Source organism: Falco rusticolus, chromosome 9, assembly GCF_015220075.1.
Source record: "Falco rusticolus isolate bFalRus1 chromosome 9, bFalRus1.pri, whole genome shotgun sequence".
Lineage (NCBI taxonomy): Eukaryota > Metazoa > Chordata > Aves > Falconiformes > Falconidae > Falco > Falco rusticolus.
The window spans coordinates 44671250-44695493 of record NC_051195.1 but is presented as its reverse complement, the minus strand read 5'-3'; the positions used below and the strand labels follow the sequence as shown (position 1 = coordinate 44695493).

General features: G+C 51.3%; 1 protein-coding gene and 1 long non-coding RNA gene across 2 annotated transcripts; both read left to right on the top strand.

The window, feature by feature from the left end:
- Positions 1-463: 463 nt before the first annotated feature.
- On the top strand, positions 464-18312 carry LOC119153708. The gene is made up of 3 exons (XR_005106198.1): positions 464-2548; positions 4216-12283; positions 16194-18312. It is a non-coding gene; the product is annotated as an uncharacterized LOC119153708 (long non-coding RNA).
- Positions 18313-23027: 4715 nt separating this feature from the next.
- LOC119153539 (P2Y purinoceptor 4-like) lies at positions 23028-23939 on the top strand. Its single transcript, XM_037400135.1, has one exon. It carries the CDS (start codon positions 23028-23030, stop codon positions 23937-23939), a length of 912 nt encoding a protein of 303 aa, XP_037256032.1.
- The last annotated feature ends 305 nt before the right edge of the window (positions 23940-24244 follow it).

Below are 24244 nucleotides of genomic sequence, written 5' to 3'. Positions count from 1 at the left end.
CAGGTCTCAAAATCAGACACCATATATAGAACTTTTTCATGCATATTCATTAAATATTCATGCATAACCATGATATTTCCCATAAATCATTAACATATTCTCCTCCTATATCCGATTCTGCACAGTAGAGCTTAGAAAGGTCTAGAAATGGGTCTGGGGTACGATTTGGGTAGGTGGTATATGAGTCGGTGATTGCGATCTCCCCCTGCCGGAATTACCTTTTACTAAAGTTCACGGTTTCTTGGCAGGTAACCACAAGCTGTTCCAGTCGACTCTCCCCAGTTCCCATTAATTCTATATTCTGACATTTCAATACACCTCTACATACAGAAGACTGGTCAAATACAAAGAAACCTTTCAAACCCTAAAGTTATTACCTAAGTTTTAACAATGGTTCTAGCCCCTTCTTCTAGCCTTGGTACAGGATGTACAGAAGATCTCATAGCAGCTTTTACTGTGCAACTATAAGTTTCATTAAAAATATTTCTTACCCTTCTATTTTTCAATTTTATAAAATGATTTTATAAAATCAATTAATCAATCAAATCAAGTCAATCAATCTTAACTTATTAACGAATCGATAACAGATCAGCTGTGCCCACAACTTGGTATCATTTGTGAACTTGCTGAGGGTGTGTTCTGTCTTCAGGTTATAAATTGAGGCATTAAATAATATTAGCCCCATTAAAGGCCCCTGAGGATCGCCAGGAGTAACGGGCTGCCAGTTGGACCTTGTGCTGTTTGATCACAACCCTCTGAGCCTGGTGTCCCCCTGGTTTTCCGTGCCGCTATCTGAACTGTATCAAAACGATTTGGTTACATGGATTCTTCAGACAGTTGAGTCAAAAGCCATTTAAAGCCAAGGTAAGCTACCCGCTGCGCTCCCGCCGCCCACCACAGCAGGCGTCGATTTGTACGGGGTTACTGGGTTTACCAGGCACAGGTAACCCTTGGAATTTGCCCATCCTCGCTGGCTGTGCCCTGTCCTCTTTTATCCCCTTTTATCTGTCATGTTTCTGGATACGATTTCCACATCCACACCCCCTGTCACCCCTTGTTCCTGGGACTTGCGCACTCGCAGTGCCAAGTCACGCACATGAGACTTTTCCATTTCCTGAAGATGTGTCCAAAAATAAACAAGCGCTAGTTCAGTAGAGGTGGAAATCCCTCCCCAAAGCTGCTGACTCATTGCGTGGTTTTTCTTCCTCCTGGGCTCTCAAATGCTGCGTGAGGAAAGTAAGTGTCACCTCTCTCCATCGCCTTGGTGCTTTATTTTTCTTTATGCAGGGACTTGTCTGTGTCTTGCGGGTGAGCTGGGAAGGTGGATTAGGTTTGGGTGGGAGACAGGGGCACTGTCCTCTAGGCTGTGCTGCCTTTGTGCACCTCGTCTCCCCTGCGCGCCGGGGTCAGTGCTGCCTTTGGCAGCCTCTCAGCCCTGCTGGCATCGGACTTAGAGGAAACAGGAACTGGGTATGACAATTGGGGCTGTCCTGCAAAGTTTTGTTTTTAAACCGTTTAAACTGTCATGGTAACTTACGCAAAATAACATCCCACGCTGCTGGCAAGCCTTGTGCAACGAACCTACTGGGGCCTGTGCTCTGCTGGGACTCGAAGGTTGGTTTAGGTTTGTGTTGGGGATTCTCTCTGTCACTACAGGTTTCCCGTATACCGAAGGTTTCCCTTATAGCACTTGCTGACGTGGTGCGCTCCTGCAGCATGAATTTCTTTTAATCCAGGCTGACTGATGTGCTCCTTGGTAGAAAGACCTCTTGTGTTTTAGCCTGTACCCACAAGACTGAGATATGTGCTGGTGATTTTTTTTCCCAGGTTTTTAGATCCACAAGGAAATGGAATCCCAGAGCACAAACTGGCTGTGAGCTGTGCTGGTGGATGCTTTGGTTGAGGAGGGGAAATCGAGGCAGCCGGGAGTGGAAGTGGCTGCCAGTCTGTGCTCTCCCAGCCTGCCTTCCACACAAGGATGTGAAAAGAGACGCTTTTCAGAAAACATATTTTTACTAGTGAATATCTTGGCTTATTTCCATTCTTTGAGATGAGAATGGTTTCGCTGCAGTGCCAGAGCACCCGGACTCCACTAGCACAGTAAGCCTCACCCCAGCGTGGCAGGAGCTGGCTGTGGCTGCCTTGGCTCCTGGTCCAGAGTTGGGACATCCCTGGGATCTGCCCCGGGGTTCCCGTCTGGAGGAGTGTGCGCTCCTCTTCATCTCTAGATGCTCTTGTATCAGATGGTACAGCCCTGCCAGGTGAAGTACAGCTGCACCGTGTAAGACAGTGTCTTTTTAAATTATTATTTATTAAATCTTAATTTTAAAAAATATATATATTTTTTTTAATCTTCTGCCCTGCAGGTAGCGCCGGGATGCCCACGGGGTGCTGTGCGGTGCTGTGGGTGCGCACTAGAGGGTCCTGCTCCCCCGGCTGCCCCTGCTGCTGGAAATCTCTCCCTTTGGCACGGCACAGGGAGCTGGAATCGCTCCCCACTTGCACTTGTGTCGCAATTTGTCTTTACAACGGGGGTGTCATACCTGTGGTATGGAAAAATGTGTCTTCCCTCCAAACCTGCCGTGCCTGACTGGGGAGGGAATTTGTACTATGAATTCTAATTCGCTTGAGCAGTCTGGTCCTCTCTGTGTGCTTTTCCTGAGAGATCGGAGCAATTAACAGCCCGGGGACGTTCCTCGGGCTTTTTGGATGGTTAACATTGAAATGAAATATTATGTTAAGCTGTGAAATGATTTGGATTGAGCTTCGTTAGAAGATGGATAGAGCACTGTAACTGCAACAGTCAGCAGAAGCAGCCAGTTATGGAGGCCTGTGCTAGCAGAGGAACCGGGTCTTATATAAAATTAGTGGGAAAGATTATTACTATAATGAAATACTATTTACTGACACCAAAAGCGTGCCTAGCATAATTTCAAAAATGCAGCCAGGTTCCACTTGACACATTGGTTTGAGGTAGGATGGCTTTGTGGACCAGGATAAAAGGAGACCAAACAAATCTCCTTGGCCAGAAAGAATAGGAAGACCCCCTGGATACCCCTCAGCTATTCCGAATCCCTTCTATTTTGCCAGGAACTCTTTGGTTTTTAGGGGATTCCTGGCCTCCTCTATACAATAGCTTAAGGGAAACCTGCCATAGGTTTAATTTCAGAGATAAGTGATTTCATTAATGGGGTTGTGCGGCACTGGTCAGTGGGCTCAGGGGTCTGGCTGCAGTTCCCCCTGCTGTTCCTGGGGGTGTCGGCTCTGCTGGGACAGTGGCGCTGGAGGCTTTCTTGGGGTGACACCATCCAGTTCCCAAAGTATGGTGATAGGTTGGGCTGAAATTCCAGCCCTGGGATATCAGGGATTTATTATTCGCTTTATTAATAATAATAAATTTGTTATTATTATTTGCTTTAAGAAAGGAAATAGCTGAAAATCATATTTTCCCAATTTCTGTGCATTTAACTGCAATCCAGAGCAGTAGAATTTCTTAACCAACGGGGGAAAGAAAAAAGTGTTAGTCCAGCCTCAGGAGTGGCTGTGGCTTAGGTGCTGCATCAAGAGGCCCGGTGTGGGAGAGACCTTAGAGGTTTCTCCCCAGAATCAGACGAGGGTTCCGGCAGTGCGTACAGCGTGGGGAGGAAGTGTGCAGGGTATGTCCTGTTTGATTCCCGTGCTGAAGTGGCCGGGTTTGGGAAGGCGCATCGCCTCCACATCTGGCCCATCTTCTTGCAGAGGTGAGCACAAAACTGGGGTTGTCCTGAACTTCACCCTGTGGTCCCCGTGCGTCTGGCTCTGGAGCACCGGTCCCAGCACACCAGGTCTGCTAGGGGGTCTGCTGGGGGGATGAACCGGTCACCGGGGCCAGCTCGCTCACCGCTCCAGGCGATGCGGCTCTGCCTCGCCGGTGGAGCGGCCGGTTCTTTGCAGATGGAGAGTGGCCAGCAAACGCCAGGGACCAGCTTTTGCCTTTCCAGGTGGGGCAGGAATTACGCTTTGCAGTCATCTCTCCTGCCTTAAGCTTGGCTGTAACACTTGGGCCCATCGTGGTTTTAGCCTGAAATACTGGAAGCAAATATCAATCCCCTCTTGTTCTTCTAATTTTGTGTCTCTGCCCACTGTGCTGCCTCAAGTAAAGCTTGATTTTTGGCCAAAGCAAAGGAGCATGGCGTTGGGCTTACAAGTGACTGTCCCTCCTCCCCTTCTCAACAGGACTGGAGTGGCAGAAGTGGGTTCCTGCAAGGATCTAAATGATTTCAGCAGGCACAGGACCACGGAGAAGCATCCGCAGCGTTTTCACATGACATGTCCTTTGCTACCTCCTCTGCTGTAGTTGTTCATCACCAGACAATGAGGGCTGCTGGTCTGAGGGCTTCCCTGGGGAGGGACGGGGGCTGTCAGTCCCAGAGGAAACAGCCCTCCTGACCTTTCCTCCTACTGCTGGAATGCCTGAGGTCCACCGAGACCGTTCTTGCTGTGATTTCAGAGGCTGGCTACTGGGGCAGCGTGCAGTGGAAGCAGGTAGGCATGTTGCCTTGGCCTGCTGAGACTCAAGAATAGCCTTGAAATTAGCCTCCTGGAGAGCACCGGTTGCCAACTTCTGGTTTCCAACCCATTGACGCTATTTCCCAAATAGTCCCGCAAAAGCCACGGCTGGGACCCTCGTAAGGGTGAGCTCTGTTAGGCTGGTAAAGGTGGTAAGAGGTGGGGACCCAGCAACTGGAAGGTGGTGTGGTGCAGCTCCACAAGTCTGAATGCCCAAAAGCAGCTGCTTGGTGGCACAACACCCTGTTCTTAGTGCTGTGGGCAGTGGATCCATTGGAAAAGCGGTCGGGAGCAATGGGTTGTGGTGCAGATGGCCGGAGGGAAGATGGACGTTAAAAAGAGTGTCTGACAAAGTCTGGAGCAGATGCTGCACAGCAGGAAACTGAATTATTGCTCTCCAGGATACTTTTCTGGTGGAACTGCTATATGGTTCAGGCTTTACGGTCACCTCTAGGTTAATTCTGATGCGTTGCGTGTGGTGGGAGACTTGGTATGTGGCTTTCCCTGTAAGCGAGAATCCCTTATCCAGCTTCCTTGGGATGAATGTCTTGCTTTGACTTTGGGAAAGTGGTATTTAGCCTAGAAAATGAAATGGCATGAAAATTCTTAACTCCTTTTTCAGGATAGTTCAGCCGTTTGAGGATGGAGAGCCCCACAGATTTTGTCTGCAGGTATATATAAATGTACTTGTCGCTGCCCTGAATTTTAGGTCTCCTTACGCTGGGGTTGTTCCTCAGAGGTGACCAGCAGCAGGGCTGTGTGGGGCAGGAGCTGTGCCACCGCCTGCACCCGAGTGCTCCAAGTCTCTCCCAGATGCAGAGAGGAGACTGAACACCATGGCAATTCAGAGAGCTTCTGGCCTTCATCACAGTTGTGACTGATGCTGCTTTATGTTTTCTTTTGTACAGTGGTAGGAAGCCTGTCCTGGCATACAAATGCCATTATTAATACAGCTGTCTCTCTGGGGACACGTCTTGATGGAGCAGCTTTTCAGGAGGAGTATTTCTGCAATTATCTTTGCAGCTCTGGTAGATCCCACTGTGACCACAGAACTCTCTGCATTCTCTGGCTTTGTTTTCTCACCTTTATTTCCCCTTCAAGCTGTTATGTTCATAAGGGCTGAGCCCAACAGGGCTTGTGGACCAGTCCAGACTGTCCCCATGGCTCCGAACCCACAGACATGCTCAGGGTCTCCTTGCCAGCACGCTCCCTCCACCAAACCAGGCTCAGCATTAAAAATCAAGGGGTGAGTCGGCTTCTGAGAGCTTCAGGTGGGTGTAAAACACTGATTAAGGGCAGCTCCACCCAAATTCAAGTGTTGAGGGCACATCAGACAGGGTTTCAGCTCCATGGTTGCTCCAGACTTCGCCATCCATGGAGATGCTCTGCATCCACTGCCCTTTCCCATGTCCTTTGTCCTCTGCTTCTTGCCCTGGGGCACCTGGCACTTATTGCCACCACCTTCGCCTCCATTCTCTGCTGCTGCTTCTGGTCTCTGAGCTGACCCCAGCAGACCAGGCAGTTCGACTGCCAGAGGTCTTTCCCACCTGGATGAGGGCAGGTGCCTTAACCCTTCCCTCCAGCAGGCTCCTGGGAATGCTGGCTCCCGGTGTCGTGGTGGCTGGGGCAGTGGGACAGCCGGCCGCGTGCTGGGCTTGGCTGGGTGGGCAGGGGGGTGATGCCTGGCTCTGTGTGCTCGAGCCCCGGCTCCCCCTGTGCTTACAGCCCAGGTCTGTGCCTGGGGCAAAGCACAGCTCAGCCTGGGGTGTTGAGGGACCCGGGGCTCACACGCGTTGTGAGCAGCGTGTTCTTGCCTGTTAGTCTCGTGTGCTGGGAATTCACTTATAAACTACCTCTAGGTTTGTGCTGGGTTTATATGTCAGCCCTTAAAATTAAGATTTTTCTGGCAGGAGACACTGTTGTTGGAAAGTTTCTTGCTTTCTAGGGGAATCAGATTTTAAACCTGGCTGATACCCCGCTCAGTAATGCAAGAATGACCGTCAGTGAACAGAGGATGCATTAGCACGTGGAGTCCATGCTGAAGGCAACGAGGTCGGTTCAGCTTGAAGAAAGCAGCCGAACCATCCGTGTGGGTGGGTTTTGACCTGCTGGACCTGCAAGGGGAGTTTGATGAGAAGGACAGAGCTGAAGAACTGGATGCAGTGAAACCAGCTTCCTTGCAAAACAGTTGCACAAGGTGGAAGAGGCATCTCACCAGGGCTTATGGACAGCTGCACCCAGATGGGTCCATGTTGCTGCTGCTCCCGATCAGCAGGGCCGGTCCTCAGGGAAGGCGAAAAGCATCAGCATGGGACCACAGCGTCTGCACCCACCTGGGTTAAAGGCAGCAGCCCAGAAGCGAGCATCAGTGCCTTTCTCACCTCCTCCGGGTTCTGTGAACATCAGCTCTGTGGCAAGGAAGGTAAGAAAGGTAATTCCTGTAATGAGCCACCCAGCTTGAGCCAGACTAAACTCCTGCTGGTTCTTGTGCCTTTGTCACTGAAAAAAGTCCAGAACTCAAGAGGCAATTATTATTACTTGTCGTTTTAATATTAATTTTTTCCCTCAGACTAGCATCAATTCACTGTGCCAAAGCTGTGTTTTCTGATCAGAGTTAACAGAATTTAAAAGTAGTGAAATGTTTATCAAACCCTAGTGATGAGTCATTAGCAACCTGATACAAAGCAATCTGATGATTAAGAGCGCAAGTTTCATTTTTCAACCACATTTGTAGGTAGAAGCAATTAAAAATCCTCCGAAGAAATATGTCTCAGAGCATCTGTTCTTTGTCTTTTATTAACTGTTGACTCACATGAGGCTGTGGAAGGCGCTGATGGATTCTGCACTACCTCTTTTTCTTTTTAACCCTGAAAATCCCTTTTCCTGGCCGCTGTGAAGGCTGAGATCTGCTCCCTCCTGGCTCTGTTGGCAGTTGTATTGCCACTTGCCCGGCTGGTTCCAGATCTGTTCGACTTCTGAGCTGAGGAAGGCAACACTGATGTGGATGAGGGAGGAGAGAGGTGTCTGCACGTGGTGTTTGTTCCCCTGCTCATGAAGCCTCATGTCGGTGTGGGAGTCACTGGGCTGGAGTCGTTACTGGCTTGTTGCTCCCCAGGCTTCGTTTGACAACAAAGCAGCTGGTCCAGTAGGTCACAGCTGTTACCAGCCCACCGCCCACTCCAAATGAGCACCGTGGTCTCTCTTTAATCTCTAATGAATAATCTTCTAATTACAGAGGGCTTTTTACAGGCAGGTTCCTTGCAGGGCAGCCAAAGGGCAGAGAAGGGAAGCTGTTACCGATCTCTCCTCTCCCGGCAGGACAGCACTCACACCCTTTGGCTGAGGGCAAGTCTGTACGGAGATGGGGGAAGCACCCCTGCAACTAACAGCATCCTGCTCAGGGTGTTTGGTGACACCAGACCCTAGGACCTCAGGTGCACCTTTACTAGCACAGTACCTAAGTAGAGATGCTTCTACTTACAGATGCTTGTGGCCCGACTGCTGCCTGTGGGGGATCACTGTGTCTCCTGGGCACCACAGGGATTTTGGACCATGACCCCATCTAAGAGCTGCTTGGGCCTGATCTTCTTTTTAAACTTGTGTGTGTGAGGTTTGATGTTTCCAGCCCTTGACTATCCTGTTGGCTGGAGGGATCCCTGCAGCCCCTGAGCCCTGTGCAAGGGGAATGCAGATCACTGTCTTGTCAGCAAAGCTCTGAAGTTCCTTCAAAAAAGCCAGTAATTGCAACAAGTTCAACACACAGTTTAGGTCCACCCTGACTTACTGTAACAAAACAATTGCTGCTGCCTTTCTGTGATGCTGTTTGGAGATTCTGGGAGTTCTGGATCAAAGGTGAGCCTTGGGAATGGTGGGGTTTCTGGTTAAAGTCAGTTACACCATCTTCCAAGTGGAACAATGGGGTAATGGGTGCTTCCAAGGAGCCTGAAGGAGGGTGACATTTGGTGTTGCACTGTGCCCTTGGGGCTGCAATGAATATAAATGCTGACTGGCACCTGCCACCTCTATTTTTTTTTTTTTTAAATCTCTTCAGCAGTAAAGAGGCTTAGATTGTCATCTGACAAAGAGGGCAACAAGCCCTGAGTAGCAGAATGACCTAGTCCCATTCCTCAGTGCCTTTGCTCCAGCAATACACAGCCCAAAAGAATGGGAACGCTGCAGCAGTCAGGCTTGCAGGGGATTGAAGGGCTTGGTGACTACTCAAGTGTTGGGGGTTTTTCTTCCAGCCCAACTAGCTGGACTGAGTGCCTTGGACAGAGGAGCTCGGCCCCATCTCCACCCTGGTTTCACGAAGGAATTGCAAACCTGCACGTGCTAGTTCCACTGCTTCTGACTGAGATTGTGTCAGTGCACCAGTGGCTCAGCTATGTCACGGTTCCTTGTGTGTCTGCTTAAACTGTGGGTTGAAAGAGTTGTCCTCTGCATGGGTTTCTGCCCCACTGAAACTGGGGCAGGCTGCTTTGTATCCAAGAAGTTGCTTTTCATGTCCTTCTGTTCTTCAGAGCCCACCTGAGTTCCAGGCTCTCTCAGGTCCTGCTTCCCTCTTACCTCAGGCTTGGAGAACTTTCTCCATGCCACTTCTTTCACTCAGCCTTCATCCATATTTGACCTGCTTGTCATTTTTGTAGACTTGCCTGAAAACAGCAGGAGAGAGGGATGATGTACCTGAGGAGTGCTGACTCTCAATTACAACCATTTGCAGAGCAGTGGGCAAGTCGAGAAGCAGACCAAGGCTGCTCTGCAGGTTCAGGCTGTTTCAGCGCTTGGGTGCCTACGTCAGGCGACAGCCTTGCATGCCTCTGTGTATCTGTCCTGACTAATGACTGTACCAGGGTGTGCAAGAGCTGCTGCCGGCTCCGACCCTTAGGAGTCCCCAGCATGTTTGCTAACCGCTTCTTGGCCCTGCCGAGAGTACTCACGCGGGCTGAAAGACCCACGTCGGTGCTTCTGCTCCCACCCCACCGCTCCAGGCCGACGCCGAGGCTGTGCCCTTGGGCTGAGTTCAGGCGCTGGTGTGGGCTGGGGGAAGAAGGGAATCACCTGCAGCTTGGGGGGGATCTTGGGGTGCCACACAGCTTGGGCAGGGGGGTCCTGGACCCTCATACCACATGTCTGCTGGTGGGGCCCTTCAGTGCCATCCTGCCCTCCCCTCCCAAACTGGGCTCCAATCACTCTAAAATCAGCCTCTCCCGTTCCTTGTTTGAGTCGTTTGCCAAAGAACTTGCTGCTGGTGACCAGTCACCAAGCTGCTGGAAACCAGCTGCTCTATCAGGAGCTCTTGGCTCTGGCAATAGCTCACAGGCTGTTGGCTTTTCTACATGACATTGTATTCAGGATAAATTGGTGAAATTTTTCACACAAAAAAATGTGTGTTAAAGTTTAGGTAGCTTTTTTAAGACTCAAAAAGATTTTCAGACCTAGGTGATGTTTGCTTCGGTATTGAGGATGGTCAAAGAGCAGAGGCAGCCTGCTGGGATTTTAGAAGGAGCATCAGTCCGTCAGGCTGTGATGTTCAGCAACAAGCAGATTTTTCAAAATGACTTTGTGTTCATCAGATAAAGCACCTAATACAAAACTAGGAGTAAGTTGTAGCGAATTGTCCTGCCGCTCTTACCTCAGCAATTTCTCTCTTTGATTTTGTGTAAAAAGCTGCTCTCCCCAGAACAAAAGAGTCACGTTGCCTTTACTCATTAAAAATTGCACATGTATAAAATATCAGTGTTGTCTTTAGACTAAAATCCCTTGCTACGTATGACTTGTACCATACATCAGAACCCATCTCCTGCAGCCTGGCAACTGTCTCTGTTGCTATAGGGACGGCTCCACTATCCTTTCGTGGAGAACCTCAAGTATTCCCATTTTTGTAGCTGTTAGAACACCTTCAGTCCTTCTTTGTTCCATTCACTTGCTCACTCCCATCCATGAGATCTTCTCCTCCCAATTTAGAGTTACTCAGCACTTCTGCACTCATAAATGACAGTACATCAGCCAGCTGGAGGGAAGTCACAAGCACTTCGAGGTGCATATTTGACTGGGGCATTGATACTTTGGTTTATTTAATATGCAGGCATACTGTCTAATTAGCATTCCCCAGTGTGTATTAAATTTGTATTTAATAGAAAACGATGAAAATCCCTGGTTTCTGCATGCTTGTCTGCAGTTATATACCAAAGGGCAAAAGTTTCTAAGAAAACTCTGGCCTCAGGTGTTGGACCCCCAGGTAACGTAGCCGGAGTGAGCTGGGAAGCAGCTTCCTCGGGTGAGCTGGCTGCGACGTGGCACGTTACGTGGCAGCCGTGCACGGCCTTGAAGATCTGCACAACCCAGCTCCGTGCTGGAGAGCAAGGCCAGCAGTGCCTGCGTGTCGGAGCTGTGGAGTTGAAGGTGACGAGGGTCCCTGTGTTTGCTCTCCTCTGGGCCACCTTTTCTGCACCGAACGGGCACAGCTCCATTAAGCAAAGGTAGGCTGGTTGATCTGCCTTCTTGCTTCTAGATGACCCTGATAATTAAGTAGTTGCATAGGGCTTACTAGTCCACCTTTGGAATTTCACTGGAATAACATGAACTTTGAGCAAGATGGTTTTACTCATAAAAAACACACTGGGCGGGGGGGGGGGCATTTTTTGTTGTATTTATCCAAGTGTCTAAACAAGACCCAGTTATGCTTTTATCCTGCTAGAAATACCAGGCACATGTATTGCACTGTGTCCTGGTGGAAGGGAGAGGCTGAAGTGATCTAGTGTCGTGACCAGATCTCAGCTGAGCAGGATACTACGCTGCTGAACAGAAACATGTCGAGGGGCTGGGAGAGGAGCCGTGGTGTGGAAAAGACTGGAAGCTGTTGCACCACGGTTTTCCTGCACATCAGGTACCCCACCAGAGCTTTTCCACTGGGAAAACAGCAGCTGAAGGAATCAGAGGTAAGGAATAATGACAAGGAGAACAAAAAAGTGTGAGAAAAGTGAGTAGAAGAAAAGATTTCTCAGCTGCAAAATACTCGGTCACACTCCCAATGAACACTGGCTCGGTGCATCCCAGAATTCTGAGACACTGGGAAGAGGCAGCTCAGAGAATCCCTGGTCATTGACTGAGGGTTTTAATTTATTCCTTGCAGCCAGACAATGCTCCCCTTGCCGGCTTGTGGGCACCGCAGCCGCCTCTCCCCCCGCCACCGATCAAAGGGGCGCTGCCGAAGCCAAGCGGCTCTGGCGATGGAAGGGTAGGAAGCTCATGGCTGCGGAGTAATGCAGACAAAGCATGAGTGAGAGGGAGACAAAAGGGATGGAGTCCCAGAAGATGTGATCCACCCCGTTAAAGGAAACGTCCGTAGGCTCTGCAGCTGTGTTTATGCTGCTTCACGCAATAGGCACCAGCCTCTCATCCCCCCCGGGGAGATTTTTACAGCATTAATTCACTCTGCACAAAACCCAGCCTGCAAGGCTCCTCTTCAGCAGCAAACCTTTCATCCCTCCAGCTCCCCCCGTTCCCGAGAGCCCTGCCCGCAGGAGCTGCACCCCTCTGGCTGACCTCCCATCGCTCTCGATCAAATGTCACCTGTACCCAATGAAGCAGACCCCGAAGTGCCACGAATGGATCCCAGGATTCTTATTTTCCTTCTCTACGTGATGATCCTTCACGAGCTGGTGAGTGGCTGGATGGAGTACCAGAAGCAGATAGCCAAGCCAAAGAAGCAGGCGGGTCCGGTTTGGTCTTCTAGGTGAGTTAATGTCTATTCTGTTTCCAAAAGGTGAAGAACTCTGGTATGTGTTGATGGGGAGTGTTGTCTTTTGTGTACATACATCGGTCCTTATAGCTGTGTGCGTGCGTGTATCCTCCGTGCGCATTAATGCACAGCAGGAGGATTAAGGTCCATTAATCTTTCGAGCCTGTGTTGTCTGAATGTGTCCTGCACATTTGACACGCTCGCAGATAAATTTGCCCGTGATTTGTGGGATTTTTCTTTTGTGTGTGGAAATGTGCCGTAACTCAGCACAGTTATCATCGCTCAGATTCCCAATCAACACACCTGGAGGAGAAAAATGTGGGTAGCACAAGGAGCTACGCTTCATGCATGATATTCATCAATGAGGCACAAGCCTCTAGAGACTCTTTGCAATCAGAGTATTTCATGTTAAATCACTAGTGTGCATGTCACTATCTCGCCGTCTCCTCCCACTCACTGGGCTGTGCCCACTACACTAATTCCTTCCTTGTTTTCTGCCCAACAACAAAAATGAGCTGGAGAAATAAGGACACGAAAGAAAAATGCTGCGTGTCCTTAAAATTCAGCTGTTTCTGCAAACATGGTTTACTTGTAATAGTGGTCTTCATATTGTTGGGGTATTGTAATGAAAGGTATCTCGGCAGCTATATATTGGCTGTGTGATTAGAGATGTGCACCCCAAGACCCAAAATTCACCTCCTGGCAGATCTCAGGCACCGGCTCACCGACACCTCGTAGCTTTGGACCGACAAAGACGCCTGTGACCCAGTTTGCTCTAGGTGTGACAGCTGCAGCGCGAGCGCATGGAGCTCGCCGCTTGCTCCTCACCCGAATCCCCTGACGTGCCGCAATCCCAGCCACAATCCCAGCCCCACTGTGCCTGGGCTGCACATCCCCACCCCAAAGGTATCTCCAGAGGTGAGACCACCGAGAGTGGCGCGAGGATGCGCCCACGGCTCGCTGGAAGTCAGCAGCCAGCAGGTACCAGCCTCTTCGTCTGCAGTTCAGGGATAAATGCACTGGTGGAATTTCCAGCCCACCGAGGCTGAGCTGCACCTTGCGCTGTCTGGTTGTACCAGTGAAATGATGAGCACAGGGAGCACGGCCATGGGTGGAGACAGCTCTGGTGCAGAAATAGCTTGAAAACAATGGAGCTGGCAGGGCTATAATTGAGGTGAGAGGCAGAATTCCTCGCTGTCTTCAAGGAGGAGGGGAGGGAGGCATTGAACAATTAACATATGCTGAGGGACCCTGGTGCTAGCAAAAGGATGCAATGCAGAAAACCTAACGGAATCATTTTATTTACGAGAGGCCACCAAACAACTTGCATCAGGCTGCTGGGATCATGTCACAGGACTGACTTTTTTTTTTTTTTTTAAGAGAACCTAAGGAAATTAGGCACACTCACTCTCAAGACACAAAATCTCCAGTGGTGCCATCTAACCCAGCCTCCTCTGGGGAGGTGGGACCAAGCCGGATGATTTGTGCAGGGCCCTGTACCCTGGGGACACCCCAGCCACCTCCAGCTGAGCTGAACGTGCAGCCCTTGCTGTGACGGCAGTCTTTGCCCAGCCTGTCCCTGCCCTAATACCTGCTCCTGCTGCTCCTCCAGCTGACTCCAGCCAGCCTGGGAAAGGAGAGCCACCAGACCTGCATGTCACACAGGTCATTCACAGGTTGCACGGTGAAGAGGTGAAGCTCTGTGGCCCGGAGAACTGGAAAATTACAGGATGAATTGGGATCCTCTCAGCAGAATTATGGTTGCCCTGCATGTGCACCCTGGTTCTGGTGTAGCCTGGGCTCATCCACCCCCACTGCAATAATGCTGAAGCTTTCTTGAGTGATGACCCCCATGATGTCCACGTGTGTGGACGTTGGGTGATGGCCACGTTTCCATGCTCAGAGAGCACCGCTGGAGCAGCACGAGGAAGGTTCCTCACGCCTCGCATAAGGTCAGGAGCAGCACAGCACCAAGCCGGCTCAGAAGCGAGGTTTGCACCAGTTGGTTCGATGCTGGACCAGGTACCATCCAGCCCAAGAACTGCCTGTCTTCTTGCAGCTGGTACAGTACCAGTATGAAAGCGTAAAGCACGCGGCAGTATCAGCTTTGATTTAATTGACAAAGTGACTGTACGCCCACACCTGTGCCAGACAAAGTACGGAACTGGGGCACCAAGCCCAGCTCAGCCCTGGTGTCAGCGGTGGTGGAGCGGGATGCTGCGCGCACAGCCACCAAGCATCAGCGCTGCTGGATACCACCTCCAGCTGGGAGGGATGGGAGCAAGGGGCTGGTGTGGTCTGGGATCCGAGGATTATTGAGTTTTAGGAAGGGTTTGCAGACATTGCTGAGGTAGCTGCCCGAAACTTTCCTGTAAGAGCTTAAACCTGAGCTGACAACAGGGCAGACCTCCCCAGAAGCGGTGGATGTAAGGCCACCCTGCTTCCCAGCACAGCCTCGAACTGGGCCAGTGCTGTGGTGGTGAAGCTTCACCTCCTGCCACGGGGCCTGAGTTGCCACCTCCCCAGCCTGTTAGAAGTGATTAACTTGAAAACCAATTAGGAAATTAAGTTATAAAGCAGCAAGCTAATTAGGGCATGAGGAAGCTGTCTCTTGCCTGTAGCCTCAGCACAGGCAGGGATTTCAGGGCTCTTCCTCCTTTTGTGGATGTTGAATAGTAACAAGCTCTGTTGTAAAGCAGCTTTTTCTCACATTCACAGCTTTTCCGCAGCGCTCTCTTCCTCCGCTCCCGGAGTGGCTGGCGGCTCCCCCACTCCCTGCCTCCATTCATCAGCTGCTGCTGGCGTCCAGTGTCGCTTCTGCTCCCCGCTAGGCTTTCCTCCACGACAGGCATGGGGGGAAAGGATACCTGGATGACATTTCTTGGTAAAACCACTGGGGATCAGAGGAGGAATAACTCTGAGCAGGACCTAGAAAGAGGAGAGATCACCGGACCCAGAGAACACTATTGCACAGCCCTTTTTGCAGGGAGGGGGAGGGGATGCGCTTCATCCCGTATGAATTTCACTGCAAATTCCTACAGAGACAGTTGTGCTTCACATCACCCTCTGCACTGGCAGGAGAAAACGCACGTTCACTGCACCAGTCTTTTGCAATCTTTGCAAAAGCTAGATAAAAAAGTGAATAGTGAAGGTGTTAGTGAGGAGGAAGAAAAGCAAAACCTGGGACCGAGTGCTTAGGGAGAATAGAAATGCCCAGGACAAGCGGGCCTGAGCATGAAGTCACCCCAGAAGAGCCCTAGGTGGGCACAACCCCACTGCTCCTGCAGCCGAGCCAGCTCTGCCAGGCTGTCCCGGGGGTCTCTGCACGTGGGGGTCTCTGCACGTAGCGTGGTTGCTCGTGGTGTGGTTGGACCACCCCCCGGTTAACCCCCGGGGAGAACACGGGCTGTAACAAGGGCGGCAAAAGCCCAAAGAGCTGCCGGGTGAGGATGGCGTTGGGTCTCATGGTTTTAAGGAAAGCTGCTCAAAGGGGTTTGAAGGGGAAGTTTCGGCAAGCCAAGGGGTTTGGTTTCAGTGACCCCCCTGGCCAGAGTGGTCGGTGCCTGGGGCTCTGCCAGGCTGTTCATGGGATTCTGAGCTCGCATTTGTGCACCTGTAGTTCAGCAGCTGTTTGCAAGACCTCCAGTAGCTGGGACGGGAGGGTCCCCATCACCACTTGAGGTGCGTAGGAGTACCTCACCCCTAGGTCTCTGCAGCCCCGGCATCTGGAGCATCAGGGGCTGCAGCAGGGTCCAGTACCAGCCCTTCTCTCGCCAGCAGTGGTGGTGAACCCCTTTCTGCTGGCCAAAATTCTCTACCTGTTTAGGAGCCTCCACTAGCAGCAGGAGACATGTCCCGGCTCTGACCCACACCAGTAACGATGTCTCACTTTGTTCCCCACTAGCAATGCCACCAGATCAAACCGCTCCAGCTTCTCCCGGCCTCTGGTCCACTCCGTGCGCAGGGAGAGGTACCGGGACTGGAGGAAACCAGGGCGGATCATCCGGAAAGCGTGAGGGAGCATCCACCAGGGAGCGATTACTGAGCCAGAGGCAACCGTCCCTCGCAAGGTCCGCACCGGCACACCACCCTGCACCAGCCACCGGCGTGAGAGCATCCTCCGGGATCTGCAACCTGCTGCTTTCGTCCCATCGCTGAGCCTGGCACGACCGAGAAGGAAGGAGCCCCTGTCTCCAGGGAACCCATCCCTGCGCTGGGAGGAGCTGCGGGGGAGACACCCCAGCAGCACGGCCCGAGGTGGGATGAGGCTTTTGCCACCCAACACAGCGAAGTGACTTTTCTTTCTCCTTCCCAAAGGGTTGAGTAGATTCCTTGGGGGAACAATGAGATTTGCTCCTGCATGGGCGGCCCTGGGAAGCCTCCAAATGGTTTCAGGCTCCTCTCCTCCTGCTCGAGGATTGCGTGCCCAGTAAGCAGCATTTCCCAAAGTGACTGGAAGATCGTTGGTGTCCAGTTTGTCACCGTTCCCAGGAGAACTTGCTTTCATTGGGGCACCCACTTTGGGAATGCTGGCTCCCCGTCAAGTCTCATGCACTGGGAGTCTGTAAATTTTTTTCTGCTTTTCCTCACCCTTGATAATTGAGTTACTCCAGGGTGGAAGGGGGAAAGCGCCCTGAACCAGTGACTCAGAGTTATGCTACCAAATGCAATTTACTGCAATGACCTTGTAATTAGCGTTCTTTGGAGCATTCTCAGCAGTCGAGCTAAATGAGAGCGACTTTCCAATGAGCAGATAGATGGGAAAGGAACACAATATTGCTCTTTTATCAGAGTCTGTGGTTTAGGAACAAAATTAGATTTTAGAGGCAAAAGTCAGTTGTCTCATCCTGCCACCCCACGGTAACAGTTGGCGCAGGGTGGGAATTGCTGGGCACTGGAGGGATGCTGACACTGAGCTCTAGCAGCCGCTCTCCGTGGCAGCACTGCCTGCTTTATTTGCTGAACAGAATGTTTGGCTCAGACGCAGCCTGTTTTTCTCATTGCCAACCATTTGTAAACCTGACTCAGATTCACAGACGCATTATCCAGAGGTAGATGGGGAAGGGAGTCGGGATAAATTATGCATTCATTATCCAGAAGCAGCCACCAGATACATTCGCACGTTTGTCTGCTGCTGGGTTGTTTGCAAATCATTCCTGCGGGTTGATGCTGTGTTTGTTCAGTCACCCAGGCAGGAGTCCCCTGGCCCAAGGCAGAGCTCCGTGCCTGAGCCAGGCATCCAGACCTCTGTGCCGCAAAGAGGGGCACGCGAGGGGCTGCCGTTTGTCTCCTCCAAAGTTAGACGTCAAAAGAAAGCTGGCTCAACTGTGCTCCAGGAGCGCCCAGTCCTCTATCCCAGGCAGGCTGGATAAGTAACTCGGATGTACACCTCTGCTGTTAGGGGGGATGAAGTTTTTGCCTTGGGAGATGAAGCTCATGCCTTGCATTCAAATATTTTTGAAAAGGGAGATGGGAGTGGCAGTTAACGCTTTCTGCACGTTTCCAAGCATGAACTCTGCAAAGATGTGCCTCTGCTCTGTGACGTGGTGGCTGTCTCCTGAGGTGTCCGCTGCCCAGCCCAATACATGCAGGTGCATCACGTGCACAAGTAACAGCGCAGCAAACGGAGAAGATGTCAGGAGGAAAAATGCTCAGAAAGCGTTTCTGGGTGGTGGGAGACTTTGCTTTCCTGGAGTTGTCTCTGGTCTTACAAGGGATGTGCAGCTGGGTGTTCTCCCTGCTCTTCTGCTAGAGCGCGTGTGAATTTGCTGGGAGCATTTGCTATGCAAAAAGTGTTTGAGTTAATTACTGAAGTGGTGCAGGGTCAGGCTGGGCTCCCAGCCTCAGCAGGACAAACGGACTGGAACGGGGACAGACCAACCGAATGGGGCAGGCAGATATCCCAGCTGCTGTATCCTTCAGGAACGGTGAGGGGACAGGTAGGCCTTGTTCTACTGATCACATGCTGGATTTACCCCTGTAAATATAGTCACGCTTATTTCCAATAAACTCTTTTACATATACGATGTTTAGGTTGTTTCCATTCTCATTCGGGCTGTGCATCTCTCTACTGGTGTTGGCTTTCCCAGCCCAGGAGCCAGCGAAGGCGGTGGCTGGAAGCTACCCCAGAGGGACAGGTGGTGGTGTAGGGGGTGAGCCAGTGCGGCTGAAAGCATCTTTGATGCTGAATTGACAGCACAAACGTTTGTTCTCTCATCCTGTAAGCAGAGGAACACGTGATGCAGACCAGTCTCGCTTCAGATGGTTGTAGGCTTGGCTTTGGTTTTTTGCAAACATTCCAGTTGCTTTGCAGCTCTGTTGGAGAAAGTCCTGCCCAGAAACACACCTGGTGGTGGGGGCCGATGATGGTGGAGGGCTCAGGATCCACCAGTCGCCAGTGGTGCTCAGCCCAGAGACCTGAGGGAGCGTCGCAACCCAGCAGCCTCAGGCCAGACCCCCGCCAGGGCTCAGGGTTGGTATTTGCACAATTAACTGGGTTGACTAAAGGCTAATGAGGATGCAGCCAAGGGCAGCCAGCTTGCGTCTGTCTGCTGGGGTAACTGACGCCCCCGGGGGCGGGGGCTGGGTCTCATTCTGCACTCTCACCCCGCTGCTCCCCCATAGCACCCTTGGACGCACATTTGCCACCCACGGAGGGGAGAGGGTGACACCTCAGCGAGGAAGGGCTGTGCCATGACACCACCATGGCAAGAAACGACTCCGCACAGGAACCCCTGAGATGACACCCCATGCGCTGTGGCCAGCAACGTCTCTGACACAAAACCAGCACAGCCACTGTTCTTTATCATAAAAATAGAGAGTGATCTCCCTCCAAAAAAAGAATTGAGCGTGCTACTTGGTGCTCACCGCAGGCCACGGAGGCAGTGCTGCTCCTGGAGGGCCATGTAGCCCGGTGGAAGGGAGTCACCTCGTGTGGCCTCAGCCGTGTTAGATGAAGTCCCAGGGCGGACGGCTGTGGGGGCTGCTGGCTCCACTCTAAACAGGCTCTGTGGGCTGTAGGCTGTACGCCAAATGCTTTTCTTAGAAACTTCCTTTTTGGCTTGAAATGGTTCAGAGAAATTTCTAGCCCTTCCACGGTGAGCCAGCGAAAGCCCTGCTCCTCCCGGGGCTGGCTGCTAGCAGGAGCATTCGGGGAGGTGCTACAGCATCATGTCTTGACCATCTGTGGAGTAACCTTCCTGCAGCGATTGTTTCCATCTGGTCCCAAAGAGTTCATTGGGATGGAGCATTAGGATTTCACCCTCTGGCCTTTTGATGTCAGCTGCGGATGCTGTCCTGCCTTACAAAGCAAGTGTGTGTATAAGTTAGAGCTGGTGGCAGTGAGTTTCATGAGTTGGGCTTGGATCAGAAGATTGCTGGAGTCAGCACAACTGGGATCATCTTCTGAGTATCTCAGCAAAGCCCCTTGGGTTTTATCTTTTGCTTGGGAAAGAAGCAAGGAGACAGTTTCAGAAAGTCACATTTTCTGGCCTACAATATGATGCTTGTTCTTGTATCTGGTGTGACTCAGGGGCATGCCTCGCCATCCAAATCTTATGATCCCACCGAATCTGCAGCTTTTACTGAGCCAAAAGAATAATAAGCAGCACCTCAAACCCACTGTATTTAAATGCTATAGCCGAGTTCTTGGGCTGAAGCCCTCCCTTTGGTGTCAGATCCTGCCTTTGAGGTTATCACTACTTAGCTATTAGTGTCTGCAGTACCTGGAAACTCTGACTGCCTGCCCAGCTCACCCATGTGGCCCTGCTGCTACAGTCACCTACCTGCTGGCACCCCAGCGGTTTGGGGGAGCAGTATCACCTCAGCCCTGCTGAACTCTGCATCCCTCGATGCTTCCTGCTGTGGCTGTGGTGCTTGGCTGGGGTCAGGCTACGCACGTCAAAGCAACCGCATCACCTGCATCCTCAACTTGCAGGGACTGTGCTCCCCTCCCCAGCGTCTCCTAGTCCTTCCCCTGGGGAGAGCAACCCCAGAGGTTCTTGCTTTTGGAGGATTTTGAGCAAAAGCAAGCTGTTCTTGTAAATCAGCTGCTGCTTTTCCTGCCCGCAGTTCTTCAAGCTGCTGCGGTTTCATCACCGAGCTCTCCTTTCCATCGTACAGCCAAGGGTCACCGGAGCCCATCGGTTCCTCTCTCGGTGAGTCTGAAGGAGCTCGGCCACCAGCTGCAGCGTGGACTGACTCTTGTGGGAGGACAGGGTAAGTCTCCCCTGCGGCTGTGCGTGATGCTTTATTCATATTCTGTTTTAACAGGAATCCGTTTCTAAAACTCTCCATGGGTGTAATTCCATGCAATGCTGTTGAGGTTTTCTAAGGGCTCAAACAGGTGAGGGTTTTTTACATAAAGAACAAGCAAAACCCCTGCAGTGCTCAGGGATGCAGGGCTGGATGCTGGTCCTCATTCCTCCCCTTCACATCCAGATTAGCTCTAATTCCGCTGCTGTTTTCCAGGAAAGTGTTTGGCTAATGGCTCAGGTAATTCACCTTCAACTTAAATGAAAAATAACTTTTTTTTCTCCTGCTTTGCCTTGTTAAGTTAAAGCAAATTTGAAATGTTTCAGTAATACTTATGTATTTTCTTCTCACCGCTCAAAACGCCTCCTCTCAGAGTACAGATCCTCTGCCTCTTTCATTAAGAAATTATTGTATATATTAAAATTTGCTTTCTACAGAGTGGGCATCAATTCTGAGCTGCAGCTAGTGTGGGGAAAATGAAGCCCATGACCTTGTGGATTTTTGTCACCCCAAGAGCTGAGCTGGTCATTGCCACCGCAGCCGTTCTGCTTTGAGTAGAGAAGAAAGGATCCACTTGCTGCCAGCGTGGCTGCTCTCTGCAACAGGGTAGGATTTCTGGAGCTTTGGGGATGATGATAATGATGCCAAAAGGCAGTAACAAAACAATATTAAAAAGTCCTTAATTTGGAAAAGTGTGCTTTTTGGGGAAAAATTGTGAGAGACAGAAAAAAGCCAATGGTTGATGGCTGCAGTAGCCGTAGACATCTCTGTATTAGAAGCCACCATCTTTAGCTAATGGCTTAGCAAATAGTAATTGGCATTCCCCAACCCCCTGGCTTAGACTCCCAGTTTTACCAAAATGGGCGATAAAGGCTAGATTAAGGAAATGGCACTGGTTGAGCCAGGTTTGGGGAAGCCCTGGTGAGGATGAGCCGGTTCTTGACCCCTCCTGAACTGTTCAAGCCGCATTCAGCCACCGCAGAGCGCACAGGAAGGGGCACTTCAAGTTCCTCTGGCTGACCAAAGCCAGGAGAGGTCAGAAGTGCCTCTGTCTGAAAATGCATCAGTCCTAAGAATGCCTTTAAGACTGTTTTCTCGCCAGGAGCTCACCCACGTCTCTCAGGATGTGGTGCAGAGCTGTGAGCTGTGACCGCAGCAGGGCAGGCTGAGAGCATCTTCCTGGAAATGGCTCATGACACGGAGCCATTATCCCAAAGAGCATTTTGGGGAGATGCTGGGATGCCACACAGTCATACCCCAAAGGTCAGAGTGAGCAATGACTAAGAGCCAGGGTGTAAATCCAGGTGTTCAAACATAATCAAAACTGTCTGATTTCAGAATTATCCACATATGGATGTGAGGGTCCCAGATGGCCAAGGAAATGTTTTACTGCTGGTGAGACATCAATGGGCTTAAAAGCTGCGTCCCAAAAAGGGACAGGCTTGGTGCCTGCCAGATGGGGCTCAGTGCTACCGTGACAGTCTCACTCCTTGCCCTGCCATCGCTCCTGCCAACGGGAGCCTGGCACAATTTTGGGTCCCCTCGTGGTTACAATTGTGCTCAATGGAAAGAGCAGCTTTGGAGGATGCTGTGCCCCCAAACAGCCCCCCTAGCTGTTGGTACCACTAGCAACAAAGAGGTTCCCAAAGGGCATGAGCTGGTGTGGGTGGAGAGAGCATCAGCCACCTGCCCTGTGGTCCTCCCTCCAGGACAGAGACCCGACGCGCACAGCAGAGACACCCCCTTCACCAGGCTGTGAACTAACAGCAGCACCTTGGACCCAGCGGGGTGTCCTGCTGGGCAGGGCGATGGGAGAAGTTTGGGTACGGCAGCTGAGCAAGGCAGACGGAGGGTGCACGGGGGCTGCTCTGTTTGCAGGGCTGGCAAGCCTGGCAGCGGGAGAGGGAGTAGGTCGGCGAGCTGCTTGCCAAGTGCACTGTAACAAAACCGGCTGAAATAATTGCACCATGGGTGATGCTGGGATCTCACCAGTGATTTTAAATGCAGAGGCTTTTGGAGCCAAGCAGTAACAGCATCATCTATTTCATCTTCCCCCATCAGCAGTTAGTAGTGGTGAGCATTAAAGCTGCTCCTGCTGTTCCTTTGGAGCCCTTTCTCTTTCCTTTGCAGCACAATCAGAGAAAGTCGTGCTGAGCATGGCAGGTTTGAGCCCAGTTCCCACAAGGGTTATACACTTGCATGTGAAAAGCAAGACTTGGCCCCTTGCACCTGCCAGGTCTCCTCCTGTGGAGGCTGAGATAAACAGTGGTCAGCTTTTGGCCACAGGTCTTCAGGACCAAGGATCATTTGAAAACCTGACCCTGCTGCTTCAGCCACTGCTGCCTCTGATCCAGCTCAGCCTTAAGATGATGAGCTCAGGTGGTTTCACTGCTTGCTTTTCTCCACCCAGCCCTTGCAGGTCAGCACAGAGGGTTCTCCTAAGTCCTTGGAACTGCTGGACTCCTTCATCTTCATGAACACTAGCATGGACTGCGTGGCCCAGAGCCTGCACCCCGCCATCCCTGCCCTGGGGACCCTTCTCCTGCTGGGCTGCATCCTGCTGAACGGCACAACCCTCTGGGTGTTCTGCTTCCGCATCAAGCAATGGGATTCAGGCATGATCTTGCAGTTCAGCCTGGTCCTGGGAGACGTCCTGGTCATCCCTGCTACTCCACTGAGGATTTCTTACTTCAGCCTCGGCAATCAGTGGCCATTTGGGCAGTTTCTCTGCCAGTTTGAAGTCTTCCTGCAGAGCATCCACATGTACAGCAGCATCTATTTCCTGACACTCATCTGTGTTCACCGGTACTTTGTCATCGTACGGTACAAGAGCAAGTCCGTCTGGAAGAAGAAGAGCTTTTTGAGAAAACTGTGCTTCTTCATCTGGCTCATCCTCTTTGTCCAAGGACTGCCTTTCTTCTTCTTCCTTAAGACTTCAATTGTCAGTGGCTCAGCAAAATGCCTAAGCATTTATCAGTCAGAATTGGCCTCTTTTTACTACTCCTACAACATGGTTTTGGTCGTGTTCTCTTTCCTCCTGCCCTTTGCCATTTCCTTGACTTGCGGAGCTCTGTTGGGAGCTGCCATTGCTAAAGCAGCAACAAAAAGCTCCAGAGGCAAGAAGATGAAAAGCAGGTCTCTGCAGATAATAACAGTGTCTCTGGTGATTTTTGCCATCTGCTTTGGCCCCCTGCACATCTTGAGGACTGTTGGCGTCGTTGTGAAGTACTATGGCATGTCTTGCAAGCTCTTGCACCAAGTGGAGTTTGCCTATTACATCAGCTGGCTGTTCACCATTGCAAACACCTGCCTGGATCCCCTGATTTATGTGTTCGCTAATGTCAAGTTTAAGAAGAGTTTTGCTGACTCCTTTCGCAAATGCTGGAGCACCAAGTGAGTGCGAAAGATCCGGGAGCCACTCTAGACATTCCTGGGAGATCCCGTGGAGTGGCTGCTGAAGATCCAGACCCTGAGCTTCTGCCTCCTCCTCCTCCCGTTCTGTCACACGTCCCCAAAGCTAGTGGTAGCAGCGCTGCAGGGGTTTCAGGGTTTCTCTGTGCTCCTCCAGTGTTATCGAGGAGTTGTTCCTGTGGGCAGGGACTGCCTGGGCTGTAGCAGCTCCAGCAAGGTGCTGCTCCTGCCGGTGCCTGGGTGGCTGGATCTCCCAGACGTGGGCTTCTCTACACTGCTGAAGTGGCCAAA